Source organism: Mustela lutreola, chromosome 14, assembly GCF_030435805.1.
Source record: "Mustela lutreola isolate mMusLut2 chromosome 14, mMusLut2.pri, whole genome shotgun sequence".
NCBI classification, from domain to species: Eukaryota; Metazoa; Chordata; class Mammalia; order Carnivora; family Mustelidae; genus Mustela; species Mustela lutreola.
In genome coordinates this window covers 12,442,819-12,463,148 of record NC_081303.1, presented here as the reverse complement: position 1 = coordinate 12,463,148, position 20,330 = coordinate 12,442,819, and the positions used below count along the sequence as shown (strand labels likewise).

The 20,330-nt window shown below is 53.1% G+C and overlaps 1 protein-coding gene and 1 long non-coding RNA gene across 2 annotated transcripts; one reads left to right on the top strand and one right to left on the bottom strand.

The window, feature by feature from the left end:
- Window positions 1–1,877: 1,877 nt before the first annotated feature.
- LOC131815117 (uncharacterized) lies at window positions 1,878–5,865 on the bottom strand. Its single transcript, XR_009347567.1, has 3 exons — window positions 5,411–5,865; window positions 2,557–2,714; window positions 1,878–2,441 (listed from the first exon to the last, which is right to left on the bottom strand). It is a non-coding gene; the product is annotated as an uncharacterized LOC131815117 (long non-coding RNA).
- A 9,233-nt stretch (window positions 5,866–15,098) lies between these two features.
- Window positions 15,099–18,665, top strand: RD3 (RD3 regulator of GUCY2D). Its single transcript, XM_059146752.1, has 3 exons — window positions 15,099–15,152; window positions 15,496–15,973; window positions 17,593–18,665. Exons 2-3 carry the CDS (start codon window positions 15,678–15,680, stop codon window positions 17,888–17,890), a joined length of 594 nt encoding a protein of 197 aa, XP_059002735.1. The 5' UTR covers window positions 15,099–15,152; window positions 15,496–15,677; the 3' UTR covers window positions 17,891–18,665.
- Window positions 18,666–20,330: the final 1,665 nt, after the last annotated feature.

The window sequence follows — 20,330 nt, the reverse complement described above, 5'->3', positions numbered from 1 at the left end:
TCCTTCTCCAGACCCATTGTAAATATCTGCTAGTGCTGCTTATCTCCACTCCCTCTCCTAAGTGCTCACATCCTATATAACACGGCCCGGCGTGTCACCGGGGCCCTGGGATGGTGTCAGGACATTGGAGAGACGCATTACCAGGAGGTGCTTACTTAATTCCCCTGTGTTCCTTTGCACAGCCCTGGGTGGGGATGCAGCTGAACTAAGCGAGGGGCGCCCGGCTCCCTGGTGCTTTCCCAGCCTGTTCCTCCCGGGCTGGAGGGTCTGTCCCAGGCTTTCTTCTCTTGTGGTCCTCTGTGATCTGAGTCTGTCCACCTGTGCCCAGAGCTACCCCTTTACCCTGCTCCTGACCACCCCCACATCTGTATCTTTCCCCAAACCCTTTCTCCTGCGGCGTGGAGCTGCCGTGGATCTCTCCGCAGGGAGTCACACAGTCCGCTCCACGTCCACACGGCCAGAGCTGAGCCCGGCTTCCCCGCGGATGTCATGTCTCGCCACCCCCCAAGTCAGAGCGCCCGGACAACCCGACCTCCCCTCCCCCTCCTTCTTCGCACCTGGTTCAAACAGCCTCTTCAGAGGCGGGCAGCGGACTCACCACCGGGCTGCCCCCATGCTCGGGGCTCACTGGTGCTCTTCCTTGGGAACTGATTCTAGAATCTATGAAGGTGCACATGCGACGTTCAGGTCCACGTGGTAAACCCCCCACACAGTCGCACCTTCTCCCATGTCATTCTTCCCAGGCCCCAGGGCATCCCCTCCACGGTCTCACACCGGTGCCCACCCATTAGTGTGTGCCACCTCAGGCTTTGACCTCCCTAATGCACTGCCACACACCAGACCCCCTCTTCCCACTGGTTTTCCATTACTTGGCCTCCTCCCAGAGCATTTCCAGCTTGAGCAGAAGGGGCTCCCCTGCATTCCTAGGTCTACCCTGCCTGATACTGGATGCAACCTGCCCAGGCCCCTTGGGGTCACCCTCTGATGGCCCCCCGGCTTCAGCTACCCCCTTATCCCCCACGGTGTGCACTTGGCACCTCACAGCCCATCCTGGCTTCTGTCTGTTGCCTGCGGTCCCTGGAGCCGTGACAGTTCATCTCCCGGGGCACTTTCAGGTTCAGGGAGAACTCAGGGGCAGGTCTGGGAGTCTGGGACATGCGCTTAGCACAGACACCGGGCTCAGGCTGCTCTCGCTGTCATCTTCCATCCCACGCAGGGCAAACCCGTATGTGGCAAGTGCTGGGGCTTGGGCTCCCTGTCCCTCCGCCGGGGATGCGGAACCCCGTGCTCAGGAAACAGCGCCAGGCACAGCCGAGTCTCATGAGCTGAGATAATGTCCTAAAAGTCGCTGCAAACGGTGAATTAGCAAATACTGAACAATTGTTCTTGGGGGAAATACAGGGTGAGTTTCCCAAAAGCCTCTGGTCATGACGTTTGTGCCAACCATTCCATCCGTAACCTCATTTTGCGTATTTCTGGCTAAAGAAGTGTTATTTTTGTATATTGTTGACTCGTGAACACTGAATTCACGGCCAAGAGCGCTGTAACTCGGACTTGGACGGAGCTCGGGTATTTTCTCTGTAAGGCACGTCACAGCCCGCTTGTGCTTTGGACCAGCATGTGGCACTCCAAGCGCCACGCTTGGGGCCGTGTCAGATGGAGAATCACCAGCAAAAAGGACCAAGTGGGGAAAGTGTGGCACTAACCAGACCGTGACAAAGACACTTGTTTGCAGTGCGAGCGCTGAGACAGGAAGGTCCAGGGTCGCTTTGTTCAGCCTCAGCTGGGGATGGGCTTGCCGGGCGAGTCAAATTTTTCAATGCTTTGTAAAGGTCCGGAATGACCACAAAAGTGTCGTGAGCATTGATTTGGGGATAACAGATTTTAGCGAGTAGGAACATTGGCCCATATGGAAACCGTGAGTAATGAAGGTCAGCTATATGTACAGAACTAAGATTGGAGCTTCAGGGAGTGGAGAGGAGGGAACAGCGGCGAAGACAGGAAAACTTACTAGGGTTGACCACGGGAGCTAAATTTCAGGAGCTAAATTTCGAGGGATAAGTAAGACTTCCCCAGCGGGGAGTGCCCTTGGGGCAGAGGGTGCATTGTGCACAAGGCATGAGACAATGTGGAGTGCGGTGATTAATTTATCTGGGATGAGGGTAGGAAACCTTGGAGGGAACATGTCAGGAAGAGCTTTGATCTCCAGGAACCAAGGGAAGGGCCCAAGGTTTCCACAGCGATCCCTACTCACAGGGCTTTCCACTCGTTAGGGTTGGGCCAATGCTGTGGCAGAGAAACCCCAAATGGCTTGACCCACACATTTCTTGCACTGTTAGAGTTCAGCAGGGGTGACTGGTGGACGGTCTTCCACATAATTTAGACCATGCCTCCTTCCAAACTGTGGCTCCACTGTGCTCCAGGACCCGAGTCCTTGCTGCCTATCAGCAAGTGGGAAAAGATGGAAGGTAAAAGCCTGCATTAGAGACATTCTAAGCCCGACCTTACAGTGGCCCTTATCCCGTCCACCCACATTCCGTCGTCACTTGGTGCTACCTGGATGCCGGGGAGGCTGAGCGACGGAGTCCCCGTGTGGACAGCTGCTTCCCAGAAACGTGTCTATACTCGGGAAGGGAGCATGAAGCTTTGGTGGACAGTTAGCTTTTTCTGCCACCAAGGTTCTCAGGTCGGTCTATCAAAACACAGGGCAGCATCTGAAAGAAGTTGGTAGTAAGTGAATGCTATGGAAATGGGTCTAGCACAGAGTAGACAGTCAACACTCTGTGAATGAATGAATGAGAAATGCTTTGTGCCTCTCTCCTCAGTTCCCTTTAGTTTGATGCATTTGAGTCTAGAGGGAAGAGAGAGGAAAAAGGACAGAGAAAGGGAGCTGGGCCTTAAACAAGTCAGCCAGGGGGAAGGTGAGCATTTTCATCTTTCCTGTCATCAGATACAATGCTGCCTTCACTTGGAGAAGAAAATGTGGCCGCAGAAATGGACAGACGGCTGTCTGGAGAGAAGAGGTATGAGTAAATGCAAGTCTGGTCCGTATCTATGAATATTGTGTCAGCTTAATACAATCTCATTCAGAATTTGGGCTACACAGACCTTCTGTAGGACTCTGAAAACCCAATGCACGACCGAGTGATTAGAAATGGTTTGGAGCAGCGCCTGGGTGGCTCAGTGGGTTAAGCCTCTGCCTTCGGCTCAGGTCATGATCTCAGGGTCCTGGGATCGAGCCCCATGTCGGGCTCCCTGCTTCCCTCTTCCCCTCTGCCTGCTCCTCTGCCTACTTGTGGTCTCTTTGTCAAATAAATAAATAAAATCTTTAAAACAAAACAAAAAAAAAGAAAGAAAGAAAAAGAAAAAGAAAGGGTTTGGAGCAGTCCTCACTGTCTGGAAGGAAGCCAGGGAGAAGGGAGAGGGAGGAGCACCCCAATAGGGCAGCCTGACATCTGGGGTCAGGGACCTTCTCCAATCTCTCCTTGGTTTCTAATCTAGCCTTGTGCCCAGCAGCTTCATAATTCCACACCTCCAATTTATTATCCAAGTGCCGTCTGTGAGGCGACGTCATGAGTCCCACTGGTGTTTCTCCCTCTGAATGGCAGCTGGATATTTAACTATGCTTCAGCAACTCCCTCTGATGTCAAATGAGAGAAAAAACAAGCACCACCTTCTCTCTCTAGTACAAAGTCACACTCAGCACGGATAATCCCAAAGCCTCCGCAGGCTAACAGATCAGAATAAATCAGCAGTCAGCACAAACGCCAAGCCTTCTTTGAGTTATGGCGTCAAGGCTGCAGGCAGGGGCTACCCCTGGCATCATGGAAAAGGCAGGAAAGGAGCCAGCTGTGTCAGGAAGGAAGACACAAAACCTCTGTCATCTGCCTGCATGTTCCCCAGAGCCACAGGTCAGGAGTTCAGAAGCTCACCGCTTGCTGCGATGAAATCTTCCTTTTGATGGCTGACGACATTGACCCTTTCGATCTCATTTACATTAATTGTGTGTGTGTGTGTTTGAGGGTGAGGTGTTAAGACTAATGCATGACCCTAGAAAAGGGATAAATTTTTTCATTCAAACAGAATGGCCAGTAATAGACCCAAGGTCGTACAGTAGGAAGACAGAAGTCTTTAGCTCTGAACCCTAATACTGTCCCTGCTCCCTGTGCTCCAGCGAGATTTCCATCTCTTACTCCTCTGACAGGCCTCCCAGAGGCTCCACTGGGATGCTTGCAGGGGGAGGGGAACAGGATCTCCCAGTCCAGCCACCTCCGACCAGCGTGCCAGCACAAAACAGTGCTCTGGACCTCTGTGTGGCATGAATCCGTATGTGACTTGGTCGCGTTGAATCACTTCTAGTACCTTCCCCCAAAGGAGAGCAGAGCCTTCTTGTCCTGCTAGTCCATACCCCCACGCCTGGCACAGAAATGCCTTAGAATTTCTGCCCTTGAGGATGTGCCAGGGTGGAGGTGGGAACTTCTGGTTACCGGCCTCGGGTTGCTGTGGCCTCAGCTGGCCCCGGGGCAGGGGCCACGTGGGAACTGTGGGAACCGTGAAAGCACGTGAGCTCAGCTCCCCAAAATGTGGCATCCTCCAGGGCCAGCGGCTCTCTGTGCCGTGAGCTGGTCAAGAGAAGGAACGTCTGGACCAGACTTGAGAGCCCTGCTTGAGAAGCCGGATGAGGAAGGCAGAGTCACCCGGCGGAAGCAAGCGTCCCTCGAGCACAGAGTGGCCGAGCTTCCCGGGAGGAGCCCGACATGCGGGCAGGCAGGTGGACAGGCCAGGCCGGGTCATCGTTGCTTAATCTCCCCTGGGCTGTGCGTTCTGCTTCACTTTGCACACCGTCAGGGCTCAATGTGTCCGGCAGGCCACCCGGCATCTGGCGGCCGGCGCCGCAGCACCCGAGGGCCCAAGCCGCTGGCAGCGTGACAGGCATCGTGCCAGCGGCCCCTCACGTCAGGTGGACGCAGGCTGGGCCTCGGGGGGGCCCCTGGATCCAGCCCGCGGGAAGCGCGGGGACAGTGAGGAGGCCCACGGGCCAGTGTGGGGTCCTGGAGAACAGCCACAGAAGGCTCACGCCAGCCCCGCAAGATACCCGAACACCTCCCAGCCAGTCCGAGGTCCATGCTCCCTCTTCTCCCTGGACTCCTTCCTGGGGCTTGTCCCCTTCTCCAGAAAGTCAGCAGAACTTCCTGCCCTTGAGCTTGCCTTGAGGGAAAGAGAGGAGTCCGAGCAGCAAAGAGGAAAACAGGTAAGGATGCAGGGGGGCAAAAGTGAGCCCCCAGCACCTGGAATCGCCCCTCTTCTGGAGGAGGGGAGCAGGCGGGAAGAGGGGAGCTGCACCACGATGGGCTCCCCATGTGCCCCCAGCAGCCCACCCCCACCCCTGTTGGTGCCACCCTACGCCCACCTCTCCCCAAGCGCGGCGGGGGCGGGACGCAGGCGCTCTTCACCACCTGGGTCTTCCCAGGCATCTGGGTCAGGCCAGCCCGGCTGGCTCTACAGATAACACAGCTGCAAGTGAAAGAGGCTTAGGTGGGTCTCCATGGCAACCGCAGAGCAGGGGCGGGGCCGCTGCCTCCGAGGTTCCGGAGGAGCTGTGCTTCTGGCCTCCTGGGACAGGCGCACACACTCCACAAACACCAGCCCAGGCTGGATCCTTCCTCCGGGGGTTGCTTTCTCTCCCTACAACTGCTGAGAGACAGAGAGGGAAGAGCCGGAGGCAGCAACCCACCGCGATGAGAAAGAGGAGGGAGAGGTCTAGGAGGTAGTCTTCGTCCCCCGGACGCGCTCTTCTCTCCGGCTGGAAAGCAGACGGCAGGACCCCGCGGAACCCTTCACCCCCCCGAGAGGCTGGCCTCAGAAAGCCAGGTAAGAAGGTGGTCTCCCCGGGAGACTGTGGCTTCCCCACCCGAACCCTTGAAGCGGCAACCCCACCTGAAACCTTCTGGACGTTAGAGCAGAGGCCTGGCAGAGCCTGGAGCTGGGAGGGGTGGCTTCGGGGCTGCGGGGGCTGGGGACAGCCTCCTGAGCTGTCGGAGCCCAGGGCCCGGATGGTTTCAGGGAGGGCTCCTCCGTCCCCATCCGTCCCACAAGGGTCGGTGAACTCCGAGGGAGCCTCGGGGCTGTGACCTGTCCTGTGGGAAGCCACAGGTCCATCTGCTCTGGAACTGGCAAGCCCCAGCCTTTTCTCTTCTGCTTTGATGGGGAGGCCCCGCGTAGGGGGAAGAGAGGTGAAACCCACGAGATTCATCGATTTGAGAATCGTGACTCAAGCACCTACTAAGAGCAGGCTCTTGGGACATAGCTGTGCCCAAGCCACTAGGGTGGTGTGTAGACCTCGGGCTGTGAGCCCCGGTGACACACCGGAGGGGTGGCCTGACGGAGCTGTGCGGGTACGTTTCCGGGGGAGGATAGAGCTTGGGAAGAGACATCTGAGCAGTGACCAGAGGGTCAGCATAGAGTTCCCTGGGGATCGGCCACCCTTCTCCACCCCCACAATGACTATGGTCTTTTGGGCCTGAACACTTGACCCCTCCTGGTTGCACCTCTGCCTCAGAATGAGGAGGACTGGCTGCCATTCATTCATTCATTCATTCAGGAACCATCTATGAAATGTCTACTACATGCCAGCAGATTCAGCAAATAGAGCTCTTGCCTTCTCAGAGCTCAGAGCTGGCAGGGGAGAGAGGAAAAGAACCAAAAAAGTGAGAAATGTATTCGTTACAGATGCCTTCAGATGCTGGGCCCTCGTGCCTCCAACGGCAGGCACCCAGCTCCACCTCGGGGGGCATCAGTGAGGGGCAGGCAGAGGGGAGCCGACCCTTGAAGTGAGCCTTAGAAGAGGAGCAGGTGTTCGTCAGGTGGCCCGCAGGTCAGCAGGTCGGGCTGAGTCACACCGGGCCTAGTGGAGTCCCAGTGGCTTTTCTACGATGCTGAAAAGAAGTGAGGTTAATTCGTGATCTATGAAGTGGGCTTTGGGCCTTGGTTCTAACAGGACTGGAAGGAAGGTCAGAGAGCAGAGCGCTTACTCTCTGCACATGTTTCAAGGCCTCTGCCCAGAAAGAGGGTCTGGCTTCAGCAGAGTCATATTGCTTGGTCTCTGAAGCAGGGGGCAGCTTGGACAGTCCAAGAAGTTGCCACCCCATGCCCGTGGGCCTGGGGGACACGCGAGGCAGCCCTCGCTCTGGCCAGCAGACACCCCAGGTCAGTTGTTAGAGCCCTGCTTCGGTGGGGGGGCCTGGGCACTGCTCCCTTTGTACTGAGACAACAGCTTCCTGACCAGGGCTCTACTGTCCCTCCCTGGCTGGCCACGGGGCTAGCGGCCTGGCACTCCCCAGAGGCAAGGGATCCTCTCATGCCTGATGTAGGGGTCTCAGAGCCTTGCTTCTAACTCGAGGACACACCCCTGATTGTTCCCTCCGCTGAGACCATCCCCGCTCCCCTCTGACTGCTAACTGCCTGGGACCAGACGCCTCTTGCCCTGGAGCTTGGGGATGGTTTTTCTAGCGTTTCTAACGAGCCACAGCTGGTGATAGTGTCTCCCAGGGAGCCACAGAAAAGAGGTTATCCTCAGGGATGTTCAAAAACAGGCTGAAGGAAGAGCTCAGAGAGTCTGGGGGTGGAAGGGATAGGAAGGGGAAGGAAAGGTAGTGAATGCAGGAGCTCTTAGCCCAGTGATGCTGAAAGGCAGAGAGCGCATGGGAGGGCTTTCCTGCTGGTGGGGGTAGACTGAGGCTACCACCTGAAACTGCCCTCCATCCAGGGCGCAGAGCTCTCCCAGTGTCATGACCAGAAGACAGGGTTAGGGCAAGGCCGGGAGCAATGCTGGAGTCAAGCTTGTGCCAAACCATAGGGTCCTTTGGAAGTCTCTAACACCTTGGGACACATCCTCAGCAAAATGCTTCTAAACACATAAAATTCAGTTAGGAAAGAAACCAGCTGTACTTGAAATGTAGCTATTTATGTATTTTTTAAAAATCAGTTTAAGATCTAGTAATCTATGTGCCTCTCCATCAACATGTAAAATGATGAACTCTAGTGGCAGGGCTAATCCCTCCAGGAGCACACGGTCAGGAGGGAAGGGACAAAAGGGACACAAGCTAGGACGGGCCTGTGGAGCGAGGGAGCCGCTGCAGTCCGGAGTACAGTGCCATGAGGCATGTGCCCACCCTGCCCGCGGCCAATGCCCAGCACAGACGAGGCCAGCTGGTGTTGGGGGATGAGCACAGCTTTTGGCAGAGAAAACCTAAGTTCAATTCTTCCGCCTTTCTATCCCTGCCAGATGCTGCCTGTGTCCAAGCCACCTGCACTGCTCCAAGCCTCAGTCTCCCTGTCCGTAAGTTGGGGTAATAAGGTACCTACTTCCTGGTACTGTGAAGATCAGGAAAAGATGTCCACATAAGGGCTTTATAAATGAACAAGACATTGAGGTTTACAAACTCAGGTAGGGAAAAGAAAAACACCCTTCTTTATTTTCAGTAACTCCCGGAGGGAGCCCCAGCACGGCAGCCGGCCCCCTGCACACTCCCACCTGCGTGTGGCCGGGCGGGGTGTGTCGGAAGCCAGGCCAGCCCAGCATCCGCCGAGGCTTGCTCCCTCCACACCCAAGGGCATCTGTGCAGAAATGCCACGGTGCAGAGGAACAAGTCATTTCCACCGGGTAGAATGAGTTGGGAAGGCTTCCTGCAGAAAGTGAGTTCTGAGTTAGGTTTTCTCCCCAAGCTTTAAATTGTGACTATGCTCCGAGATGCAGGAGAGTTGGAAGGGGAGTGCCCTAAAAACCCATAAAACACCCCGGGAGAAAACCACCGTGAATACTTTGCCCTACTTGCCCTCTCTGTGAGTATGTGCATGTGTATGAGACATTTTTCTGAAGAACTGGAACAGAAGACATTGCTGACCGTGATACTTCAGCCTTGAACCTTTCCACACGGCCTCCTAAGTTGGGCTATGTGTCCCTTTTCCCCTACAACCATAACACTATCTTTATACCTAAAAAGATCGACACTCCTTCCCTAACCTAAGTTCATATTCCAATTTCCCCCAATGTCCTAATTGTTTTTTTGTTTGTTTGTTTAATTTTTAAAAGATTATTTATTTGAGAGAGAGTCAGAGATAAGGACAGAGATCTCACACGAGCAGGGGGAGGGGCAAAGAGAGAAGCAGACTCCCCGCTGAGCAGACGGCCCCCCCCAGCTCGATCCCAAGCCCCAAGATTATGAACTGAGCCAAAGGCAGATGCTTAATCGACTGAGCACCCCAAGCACCCCAAGTCCTAATTGTATTAAACAAGGATTCCATTAATGTTCGTGCATTGGAGGCAGGTTGTATGTGCTGGTGACTGAATGGGAAGCAGACATTCATCCTGGGAAGGTTCCAGAGTCACCATGGTGCTGCCGAGGCCCAGCCGTGAGCAAGAGTGTGAGGGGACCTGAAGCTCACACTGAGGAGTCTGGCTTTGCCACAGAGGGAGGGGGTTAAACCAGATTTGGGGGATGGGGAGGAGTCGAATCCAGATTGTACGAAGTCCCCAGGGAAGACTACGCTTGCTGTTCTGATGAGTCTTCTGGGTGTCATGGGACCCCATTTGGCCATCACATTCTTCCCCAGACGGTCACAACAAGACTCAGTGGGGGCTTGGCTATGGGTCAGGTCCTGGGGATGCTGTGGGCTAAGCCAATGACCTCTGGCGTCGGTGTGGCTGGCCCGCCTCTGTCCTGCTTTCTCTCTCTTTATCCCTCTTTCCCTCCTTTGCCCCTTTAAGAACTTAATCAGACCTGCTAAAGAGCCTCTCGGGACAACAGCTGGCACCGGAGACAGAAATAGCTTCAGCAGAAACCTTGTCTCTGTGCATGGCTTCAGCCCTGCTGAGGGCTGGGGGACGAGGGAGAAAATTCAGAACCTGCCCCTTGCTCTTAGGAAGCTCCACCACCTGGGCCAGAGAGGCTGAGAGCCCACAGAACCCAAGACTCAGGCGAGGTCACCCCGCACAGCCCTGGGTGAGCACCTGTCTTTAGAGGCCAGCTTGGGTCAGGAGCCCAGCCTTGAACCCAGAGGAGAGGGACCCTTCCTGGGGTTGCACTGTAGACCACACCTTGGCTTTCTTCTAGCCCCACCATCCTGGGGCAAAAAGTCTGGGGATTGGGAAGACATGCACACCTGGAGGTCACTTCCCCTCCAGATCAGGCCTTAGATTCTTAGATCCAGAATTCCCGGCCCAGACAGTCTCCTGTCTACTTCCAGAGCCTGAGCAAAGTCTCCTCTCGGGCCCAGTCTCTCCAGGGTGGGCGACATCATCAACATGAACAGTCCCAGGTCTGAGTGTGGCAAAGAAGTGGGGGTTGGTACGCATGTGGATGGGCCTTAGACGTGAAAGCTGGGCTGTCCCCACATGTTTGCTAGGTCCCTCGTGGTGTGAGAAGAGAAGGGAGACAGGATGAGGGTCAGAGCTGGCTCAACCCATGCTGCTGTGTTCTAGCAAAGAGCCTCTCCTGGGCATCCCAGAATTCTCAGTTTGGATCCGAGCCCGATTTTGTTATTGTTTTTGTGAAGGTACAGTTGACAAGGAAGGAAAAGCAAATCATATTTTATTGAATAGTCTGTTAACCTAATTTGTAACTTAAACAAATGTTTAGACACATGGAATGTGAGGTTCTGTTTACGGCACTGCCCTAATCCCCTAGCAAATGTGTGGTGCCCTGACCAGGCCTGGGGTGGCTTTGCTGCCAATACTTGGAGGCCAGAAGGGTGTGGAGATAAAAGCTGTCTTCAGTGCCTCCCACCTTTCCTTTCTTCTGTTCCCTGCCACAGGAGGATCCTCTATGGCTATGGCCGAGCAATTAGCAACAACAGGGATGGGCCTTGAGGGCATTGTGCTAAGTGAAGTGAATCAGACAGAGAAATACCACATGATCTCACTTATATGTGGAATCTAAAACGAAACACTGAGCTCAGAGATAAAGACTGGTGGTTGCCAGAGATAGCAGGTGGAAAGCGGGGGAGGGCCTGGGTGCAGGAGGGCCTAAAGGTACAAAATTCTGGGTATAAAATATATGAATCCTGGGGATGACTATAGTTAATAACATTGTATTGCATGTTTGGAAGTTGGTAAGAGAATAGACCTTAAAAATTCTCATCACAAAGAAGGCAATTGTAACCATGTATTGGGACAGTTATTAACTAGACTTATTAGGGTGATCACCTCACAATATATATGAATATCAAATCATTATGTTGTACATCTGAAACTACTATAATGTTACATGCCAATTATACCCCAGTAAAAGAAAAGAAAATAATGTTCTAGATATGTGCAAAGGCCAAAAAGCAAGAGAAAGCAGGGCATGTTCTGGGAGGGAGTGTGTGTGTGTGTGTGTGTGTGTGTAGGGCCAGGAGAAAGGGGAAGTTTGATGAGACATGAAGCTGACCGTGTGAACAGGAGCCACATGATAAAGGACCCGGAAGCCATATGAAGGTGTCTAAGGACATTGGGAACAACCAAAAGCTTTTAAATACCCCTGGGCTTAAACACAGGCCACAGACGGTGACTATTGGAGGCCCCACCCCGCATCACATCAAACAGCATCATAAAAAGGATCCACGTTATGATTACTTTTAAACAAAACTTTGAAAGGGGTTTTACAACTCTAATTTGGAATTATTATCAATTTTTTAATTTCAATTTTTCAGATTTCTATTGATATTTTGAAGCCAGTAAAATTTGCAAGGGAGGAGGTACGGGTGTGACAGGCTCGCAGCTCACAGACCCCATGCTCTATGTTACGGTATCTAATGAAAACGAAATAGTGATATGATCAGGCTTATGATTTAGAAGAATCCCAGTTTCAGGGCACCTTTCAGGGTGGCTCAGCTGGGGATTTGATCTCAGGGTGTGAGCCCTACATTGGGCTCCAGGCTCAGTGTGGAGCCTACTTAAAAAGAAAAGAAAAAGACCACGTTTTCTAAATCTTTGAGTGGAAGCTGTTCAGTGGGTATGGAATTTCGATTTTGCAGGAGGAAAAAGTGCCAGAGAACACTTAATAATCACATAACACCGTGCTTATAGTTACCACCACTGTACTGTACTCTTAAAATAAATCTTTCAGATGGTAAATTTCCTGCTATTTGCTTTTTAAAAAAAAAAAAAAAACACCACAATAAAAGGGAAATAGAGTGGAGATTAGATCAGAAGGACCATCCCTGGGTTGCTGGCCAGAAGCAGCTGTAATACATCTGGCAGATGGTCAAGACCAAAACTAAAGGAGGAAGAGAATGGACAGATTTAGGAGATTGGTAACACTTAAATTTGGAAGAATCAACAGGAATTGGGTGTAAGGTCTGACCGATGGGGCAAAGGAAGAGACAAGGAAGATGCATGAGACTGGGCAGCTGGGTTATGCCCACCGCCAGGCCGGGGCCGGGGAGAAGCAGCAGCCACAGGGGCAGGATGTGGAAGCTGCTAGGGGAGTTGTCCAGGAAGCATCTGGACACCTGCACCTGGAGCTCAAGAGACAAGTGGCTTCCGGATTTTGATTTGGGAGCGACGGACATTGAGGAAGCAATCAGAGACGAGTGAAAGGAGGAAGCCTATTAAAACAAGACAGCCTTGGACAGAGCCCCAAGGAACAGCAACAACCCAAGGAAGGCCAGGGGAGGGGCGCCCATTCAGGGTCTGGGACTCGGGGTCTGAGAGCGAGTCCCAGGAGGCAGACTGAGGTACAAGGCAGACCAGGGTGGGACCTAGACCAAAGATTGTGGCTTGATGGAAACCAATGGAAGATTCTTTCCACAGGAAGGAAGGGTCAGTGGGGTTGGGTTGGGAAGCCTCAGGTGAGTTGGACCTGTGCTGTCGGAAGGGGTGTGGCAGGGAATGGAGGGTGTTTGGAGAGGGGAGGGGGTCTGAGGCAGGTGATGTTCATTCCAAGGCAGCACATCCCTCCACCCTGAGTCCCACTGGTCTCTTCCCCATTCATTCATCTTCCAGGCTGGTGAAACTCCAGGGACAGGTGCCCAGCATTGAGAGGCAGGTGCAGTATGGCCTGGAGGGGTTGCGGGAGGTTAACCGAAGATGTCTTCCTGGGGAAGGAGGGCCTGGGCCAGGTTTAGAAGCATCCTAGTGTGAGGCTCAGTGGGGCAGAGAAGCGGGAACCATCCCGGCAGTGTCGGTCCTCATGACCACACAGCTCGGCCAATGTCTCCTCCTGAGGAGGGGTCTCCACGTGACAGGAGAGTGTGGAGCCATGGGGGCCGGAAGGGACTGTCTCTCCCGTGGCCGCTGACCAATGCCCCCTCATTCAGGCGAGGTCAGGTCTGTGGGGCTGCTGGCTCTCCTACCACCATGCCTGCCTGCATTCATTCATCATTCATTCCTTTTTCATTCACTCATTCATTTGGCATTTATTAAGCACCACAGCAGTACCACCCAGCACCAGGGAGGAATAGGGCATGGTCCTCACCCACGTAGGGAGTCCGGGAGTCAGATGGTCACGCTCCATGAAATGTTCCTGGGGCTGCGAGAAATGTCTGTGCAGAGCACAGTCAGGGGACCAAGTGGAGCGTGGTCACATCAGGAAAAGTGTGTTAGGGAAGGTGTCAGGAAACACTTCCAGAGAGGAGCTGAGTCTCGTGGTAAGTCCCCAGGCAGGGGAGGGAGGGACACTCAGAGAGCAGGGGGCTGTGAGTGGCCCAGCGCCACCAGCAGCCCCTGCGGGGACTGGTAACCCATCCAGACTTGGAGCACCCTTCCATGCGGTTGAATGAACACCTGACCAGGTACCGCTCACTCGTCTGCTGTTAAGCATCAACCTGACCCGTGTACTTGTGAAAACACAAACACCTGCTACTACAGGGAATGCAGCATGTTCACTTACAAGGGGTCCCATTGCCTGATGCGACCAGATCCCTTTGCCTTGGGCAGAGGCTCCTGGTGCTCAGGGGTCTCAACACAGCCCACCCCCATCCCTCACCCCCTTCCCCACACTACGCCCAGCTTTGTGATTCTGAACACAGGAAGCAGTTAAGGGCGGAGAAGCAAATCTAAGTGTCCTGATCCCAAGAACAGAATCTGATGGTTTGTGTCCTTCCCTTCCAACCTCCTGGGGAAGGAGTCAGGGTGTAATTTGAGGCCCCGCTGGTGACAGTCTTAGCTGAGTGGAGGGTGAAAGTTTTAAACTTCCTAAATATAATGGTTGCTAAGGGAATTGGTGGTTCATGGGTAAAGAGGAGGTTTCGTCGATGCCACTCCAGGAGGCTACTGTTGCCCCATAATACTTTTCCTATTTGTGTCTGATTCTCAAGCATTACCAGTTCATTTCTCTGCAGGGTGGTGGGAGGGCTGCCTAAAAATGTGTGTGTCTCCATGCTTCCCAGCTATGTTGTTGAGACTGAGTTCATCCGGTCACTTTTCTCAGCATCTGGAGGGTCTGGGCAGGAAGACCATTGGTGCAGGAATTGGGAGCTTATTAGAGGGGGGGAAGGCATAGACAGGGGAGTTGGGGCATTTCAAAGACCCACTTTAGATTTTAGCCCAGGAATGGCCCTCACCTTCACTGCTGTCAGAGGCACAAACCCATTTCTGACAGGCATCATTCATCCAGCCACCCTTCCAGTCAGCCATTCACCCATCCATCCGTCCATCCGTCCATCCATCCATCCATCCGTCCATCCATCCGTCCATCCGTCCATCCATCCGTCCATCCGTCCATCCGTCCACCATCCATCCACCCATCCACCCCTCTAGTCAGCCATTCACAAAAGCTGTGTTGTACAAGACCTTGTGGAAATATGATGAGTGAAAGTCCCGCTCATGAAGCCGATGTTCCTTGCACACGTCTCTGCTCCTTGCACACGTCTCTTCTTGTACCATGGCTGGGTCTCCACCCAGGACACCTTCTCCATCAGTCCATGTGTCTGAAGCCAGTATTCCCCCTTCAGCCTGCTCTTGTCCACAAGCCTCCCATGACCCCTTAACCCCCAGAGTCACTCCTTCCCCTCCCCATCAGTGCCCACCGTGTGCTTCACCACTCCCATGGACCTCTTTCCACTGACATCTCCTGGGCAGCAGGTGCCTGATATGCTTTCCTGTGTGTGTTCTTCCACAGATGTGTACACAATGCTGGATCAGTGCTTCTGAATGAATGAATGAACAGCAGGTAAGCTGTGTCCTTTGCAGGATGAGGTCAACCCCATACAGTTCCCAGCTTCCTTCAGCAGCAGGCTGGGGCATTAAGAAACCCAGGGTGTTTTCCTGTTGGGTTGAATTTTTCCCCCTTAGATAAGATTGTGCAGGAATAAGATTGTGCTCAGCCATACGCAGTATATTTCCTTCTTTATTTGGAGTTCATGGGGATTCCGGAGGCATCTTCCCTGGCCTCCGCCCTCAGGATGTATCAGGGATCATTATAACCGTGAGACTATCATACTTTCATGTGGCACTTAGAGTGCCCCAAGTTTATTCACAACTGCTTCTCACGACAGCCCAATCTTGTCTTCCAGAATTAGAAATGATGGCTCAGAAAGGTTAAGCAACTTACTCCAGGCCACCCAGCTGTGACGGCGGAGCAGGTTCTCTCGGGTCCCAGCTCTCCTCCTTCCCCCTTGCTCTCCCCCACCCTAACTGACAGAGGGGCCCAGGAAAGACGCACTCCTTCCCTGTCTCGGCAGGGGCTGGGGGGGCCATGTCCCTCATCCCCTGGCTGCGGTGGAATGAAGCCCCCTCCAGGCTGTCCTCCCGGAGGCCCGCCGAGATGGTGCTGGAGACGCTCATGATGGAGCTGGCAGGGCAGATGCGAGAGGCGGAGAGGCAGCAGTGGGAGCGCGGCAACGCAGTCAGGAAGATCTGCACCGGGGTCGACTACAGCTGGCTGGCCAGCGCCCCCCGGCCCACCTACGACCTCAGCCCTGGCGAACGGCTACAACTAGAGGACGTCTGTGCCAAGATCCACCCTTCCTACTGTGGGCCCGCCATCCTCAGGTAACCCCTGCCCAGGCACGGGGCCCAGCAGGTGCACTGCTACCCCAGGGTTGTGGCTGCAGGGAGAGGGGCCCCGAGGCCAGCAGGACAGGAGTGGGGGCATGTGCATGATCCAGGGATCTGTTAAAAGGAGTGAGGCAGAAGGAGGAATCTGCAAGAGCCCAGAGCACACCAGGCCAGAGCTAAGGGCTCAGAAGGAGGCAGGAGGCAGCTCTTGGGGGGCACAGGACTTTTAGTGGGAGAGAACCTCAGGCCTTTGAGTTTCCTGTTCTTCCTGAATTATCACTACCCTGGATTTCAACCCAGCTGGCTCTTTCTCCTCCATTGGTTTATTGTCCATATTACCTTTTACCTTCTTAGAAAGGTTTTCCAGACAATCTTCCCAAAATTCAGTTTTTAATTATCCTTTGTCACACTAGCATTCATAATAGTTTGCCTCAGGGGACTGTGTGTGTGTGTGTGTGTGCGTGTGTGTGTGTGTGTGAAGTGTTCCAAGGCCTGGGGCATTGAACACGTAGAGATTTAGAGCTTGGGGACCACAGTGTTCCTGAATATAAATGTAACCTTAATAAAGTTTGACCCACAGGGCCCAGTCTTGGCTGGGTTCATGTTAAAGTCGAAGAAATGTAGTCCAGCAACCAACAGTAATTTCAAAAGTTGCTCGGGTTTACGTGCAGTTCTCAAACACTAGTAAAGAAATACGGGTCCACAGTAAAACGTCAGAACATCCCCCAAATCTCCAGCCACACATCTCTTTAACCAATGTAAGCATCTCTTGTACCCCCTTTTTCTTGGAAATTCTCCTTAAATTCCTTCTCTGTCTCCAGTCCTATCCGTAGCCCACTGGATTTTGTATTCTTTTTCATGCCCTGCCCCACCCCCTTCTTCCTCCAGGCTGAGAATCTTATCCTCTCCAGCTTCTCTTGTTCTGTACTTCGGAATCCCCCCAAAATATACCTACTTCCAGAAGCACCTGGGGATGGGGGAAGCAGGGGAAGTGGGTCATGGGGATGGGGCTGGGGAGAGAAGCCAGGTGGATACACAAAACCTCATAAATGAGGGGGAGTCTGGGAACACACGTGTGATCGTGATCACCCCCTCACCTTTCCCGTCCCACTGCTGAAAAGTGTGAGAAGTCCTGACTCACAGTATGGTGGAGGAAACCACTAAGTGGGCTTGCTGATAACTGTCCGTCATTTTGAGCTCTAAGCAGAGACGTTTTAGGCAGAGGAAAACCTCACCCAGCTGGTGGCCAGTAGCTTTGGAAGGAGTATCGCAGGGCAGTGACACCATCAGATAGACACTTTGAAGAGATCACTCTGGCTACCGGGGAGAGAAGGGTAGAAGAGGTTAGCCAGAAAGCCCCATATAGGTTAGGCCAGGCCATGGTAGCAGTGGGCTCCCCTTACTACTCTGACATCGATAACCTGAGTCAATGTCAGGATCTTTACATACACAGAGACATAGACATACACATACACACACATATCATACACATACACATACACACACACACAGAACGGTAGCTATGACCCCAGTTTACAGATGAGGAAGCTGAGGCCCATAGAGGCTGAAAGTAGCTGGGGCGGTTTGACACCTGCCCGGTCCCACACCCGCAGGTTCCGGCAGCTGCTGGCAGAGCAGGAGCCCGAGGTGCAGGAGGTGTCCCAGCTCTTCCGCTCGGTGCTGCAGGAGGTCCTGGAGAGAATGAAGCAGGAGGAGGAGGCCCACAAGCTGACTCGGCAGTGGAGCCTGCGGCCCCGCGGCCCCCTGGCACTGGCCACCTTCAAGACCCGAGCGCGCATCTCCCCCTTCACCAGTGACATCCGGACCATCTCTGAGGACGTGGAGCGGGACACGCCGCCGCCGCTCCGGACCTGGAGCATGCCGGAGTTCCGGGCGCCCAAAGATGACTGAGCCATTCCCTCCCCTGCCCAGGAGCGGAGCCACCAGCAGGAGGGCATGATAGGCCGGTGACTGGTCCCGTGTCCTGGAACCTCCCCCCTTCCTCTGACTCCCAAGAGGTGTTTCCTTCCCAGGACATTCCGATAAAATGAAGGACTCCGTCAGGCAGCACTCCCCCATCAGCCCTGAGCCCCAAGTTAGGGCTCCGCCAGCATCCATCTCCTCCCTGTCCCTCCCACAAATCAGTGGGAGCATCCCCTCCCCTGCCTCGCAGAGATTCAGGATCTTGGCAGACAAGATCTACCCCTGGGGAGGGGAAGAGTTTGCCAGGACCTGAGTTCTCACCCCCAGTTCAGGGATGTCCTATTCACCCCTTCACCCTGAGTAAGGGGCGCTTGTTGGGTAGTGTGCATTCTCTGCTGGTGGCTGGTCTCACCGTGGCTCCTAGGTCCTTGCCTCTGGGACAGGCAGGGCTGAAAGGGACCACAAAAGCCAATAGGTCACTCTCCTCCGCTAGCGAAATGAACAAACTGAAGCTCAGAGAGGGCAAGATTCTTTCACCTTAAATTGCAGCCAGAATCCCCCAACGGCCGGGAGGTTGTTCTGGGTAGGTATAGTCTCTGCCCAAGTCCTGGGCTGTGATGGGACAACTCCAAGGGCTGTCTCCTCCTGCCAGTGATCTGACACATCTCTGACCTTGGAATCGGCATGGAGGTCTAAGGCAGCTGGGATCAGAGGTAAGATGCCCTTGCCTCGCCCCAAGAGAATCATCATTCAGGATGTGGCCAATGCCTGGCAGCTCCTCCTTCAGGCTTCCTCCTTACTGCTCTGGAGAGCCCAGGGCACGGATTCCAGGGTCCCTTCTCTAACTGGTGATATGAAGGAAAGTGATCTCAAAATCCCTAACTGGTCTCAAAGAACCAAGGGAAATGTTCTGGAAGAGCCACCCTACAGGGTTCACTGTCCTTCCTTTTCTAATATGGTTAGGGCTGGATACGGGACATGTGGTGCTCCAATGTATGGAAGGTCAGGCGGCTTCCCTGGGCTGAAGTGGGGTGTTGGGGGATGGGTGAGGAAAGTGTCTGTCCCCAGCTACCAGGGCATGCTCAGAAAATGCAAGTGGATCTTACTAATTAGTCTAAATAAAATGCCAGGAGATAAGTCTGTGGGGACAAAATCCATAGACTCCCTGACCAGGCTCAGTAGAAAAAAAAAAAAAAAATGGTTTTTAAATGATCTGGTTTGGGATTATTTTCATTCAAGTCTGGACAGAAAATCCTAAGATGATGGAAAACCTCTTATCCAATACAGTCAGGATGAAGGAGTTGTTTCATTATATACCTGGCGGCAGTTGAAAAGCACTTAAATGAAAATGTACACCTGAAGCTTCTTACATATTTTATGTTAAGACATAAGAAAAAGTTCATTTAATTGCCAAGCTATGTTCACTCTTTTGTGACATGTATTGTCTGATGAGGATCCCACACTTATGTTTTATTGGCTCATCTGTCCTTTAGTCAGTCATACCAATAAGAACAACTGGCATAAACAAGTTTAGAACGAGCAGAAGGGACCCTCGGTAAGCAGACAGGTCACTTGGCAGGGGCAACAGTGCTGGGGAGAGTTAGAATATGATCTACTAGCTGTGAGCTTTCTGGGTATCCTGGTTGGAGGTCATCTGTTTTCTCGGAGGGAATGGAATGTCAGGGTCAACCTAGCTGTGGGGTATGGGCTATTCAGAGGAGGTCAACTAAGAGAATAACAACTCAAGAAATGGGCAGAAGACATGAACAGACATTTCTCCAAAGAAGACTTACAAATGGCCAACAGACAGAAGAAAAAGTGCTCAACATCACTTGGCATCAGGGAAATACAAATCAAAATCACAACGAGATACCACCTCATACCAGTCAGAATGGCTAAAATTAACAAGTCAGGAAATGACAGATGTTGGTGAGGATGCAGAGAAAGGGGAACCCTCCTACACTGTTGGTGGGAATGCAAGCTGGTACAGCCACTCGGAAAACAGTGTGGAGGTTCCTCAAGAAGTTGAAACTAGGGGTGCCTGGGTGGGTCAGATGGTTAAGCATCTGCCTTTGGCTCAGGTCATGATCCCAGGGTCCTGGAATCGAGCCCCACATTGGGGTTCTCCTGATGGAGAACAGGAGAAGCCTGCTTCTCCCTCTCTGCTTGTGCTCTCTCCCGGTCATAAATAAATAAAATCTTTAAAAAAAAAAAAAAAGAAGTTGAAAATAGAGCTACCCTACAACCCAGTAGTAGTGCAATTAATTGCACTACTAGGTATTTACCCTAAAGATACAAATACAGTGATGTGAAGAGGCACGTGCACCCCAATGTTTATAGCAACAATGTCCACAAAAGCCAAACTACAGAAAGAGCCCAGATGTCCATCAACAGATGAATGGATAAAGAATATGTATACAATGTGTAT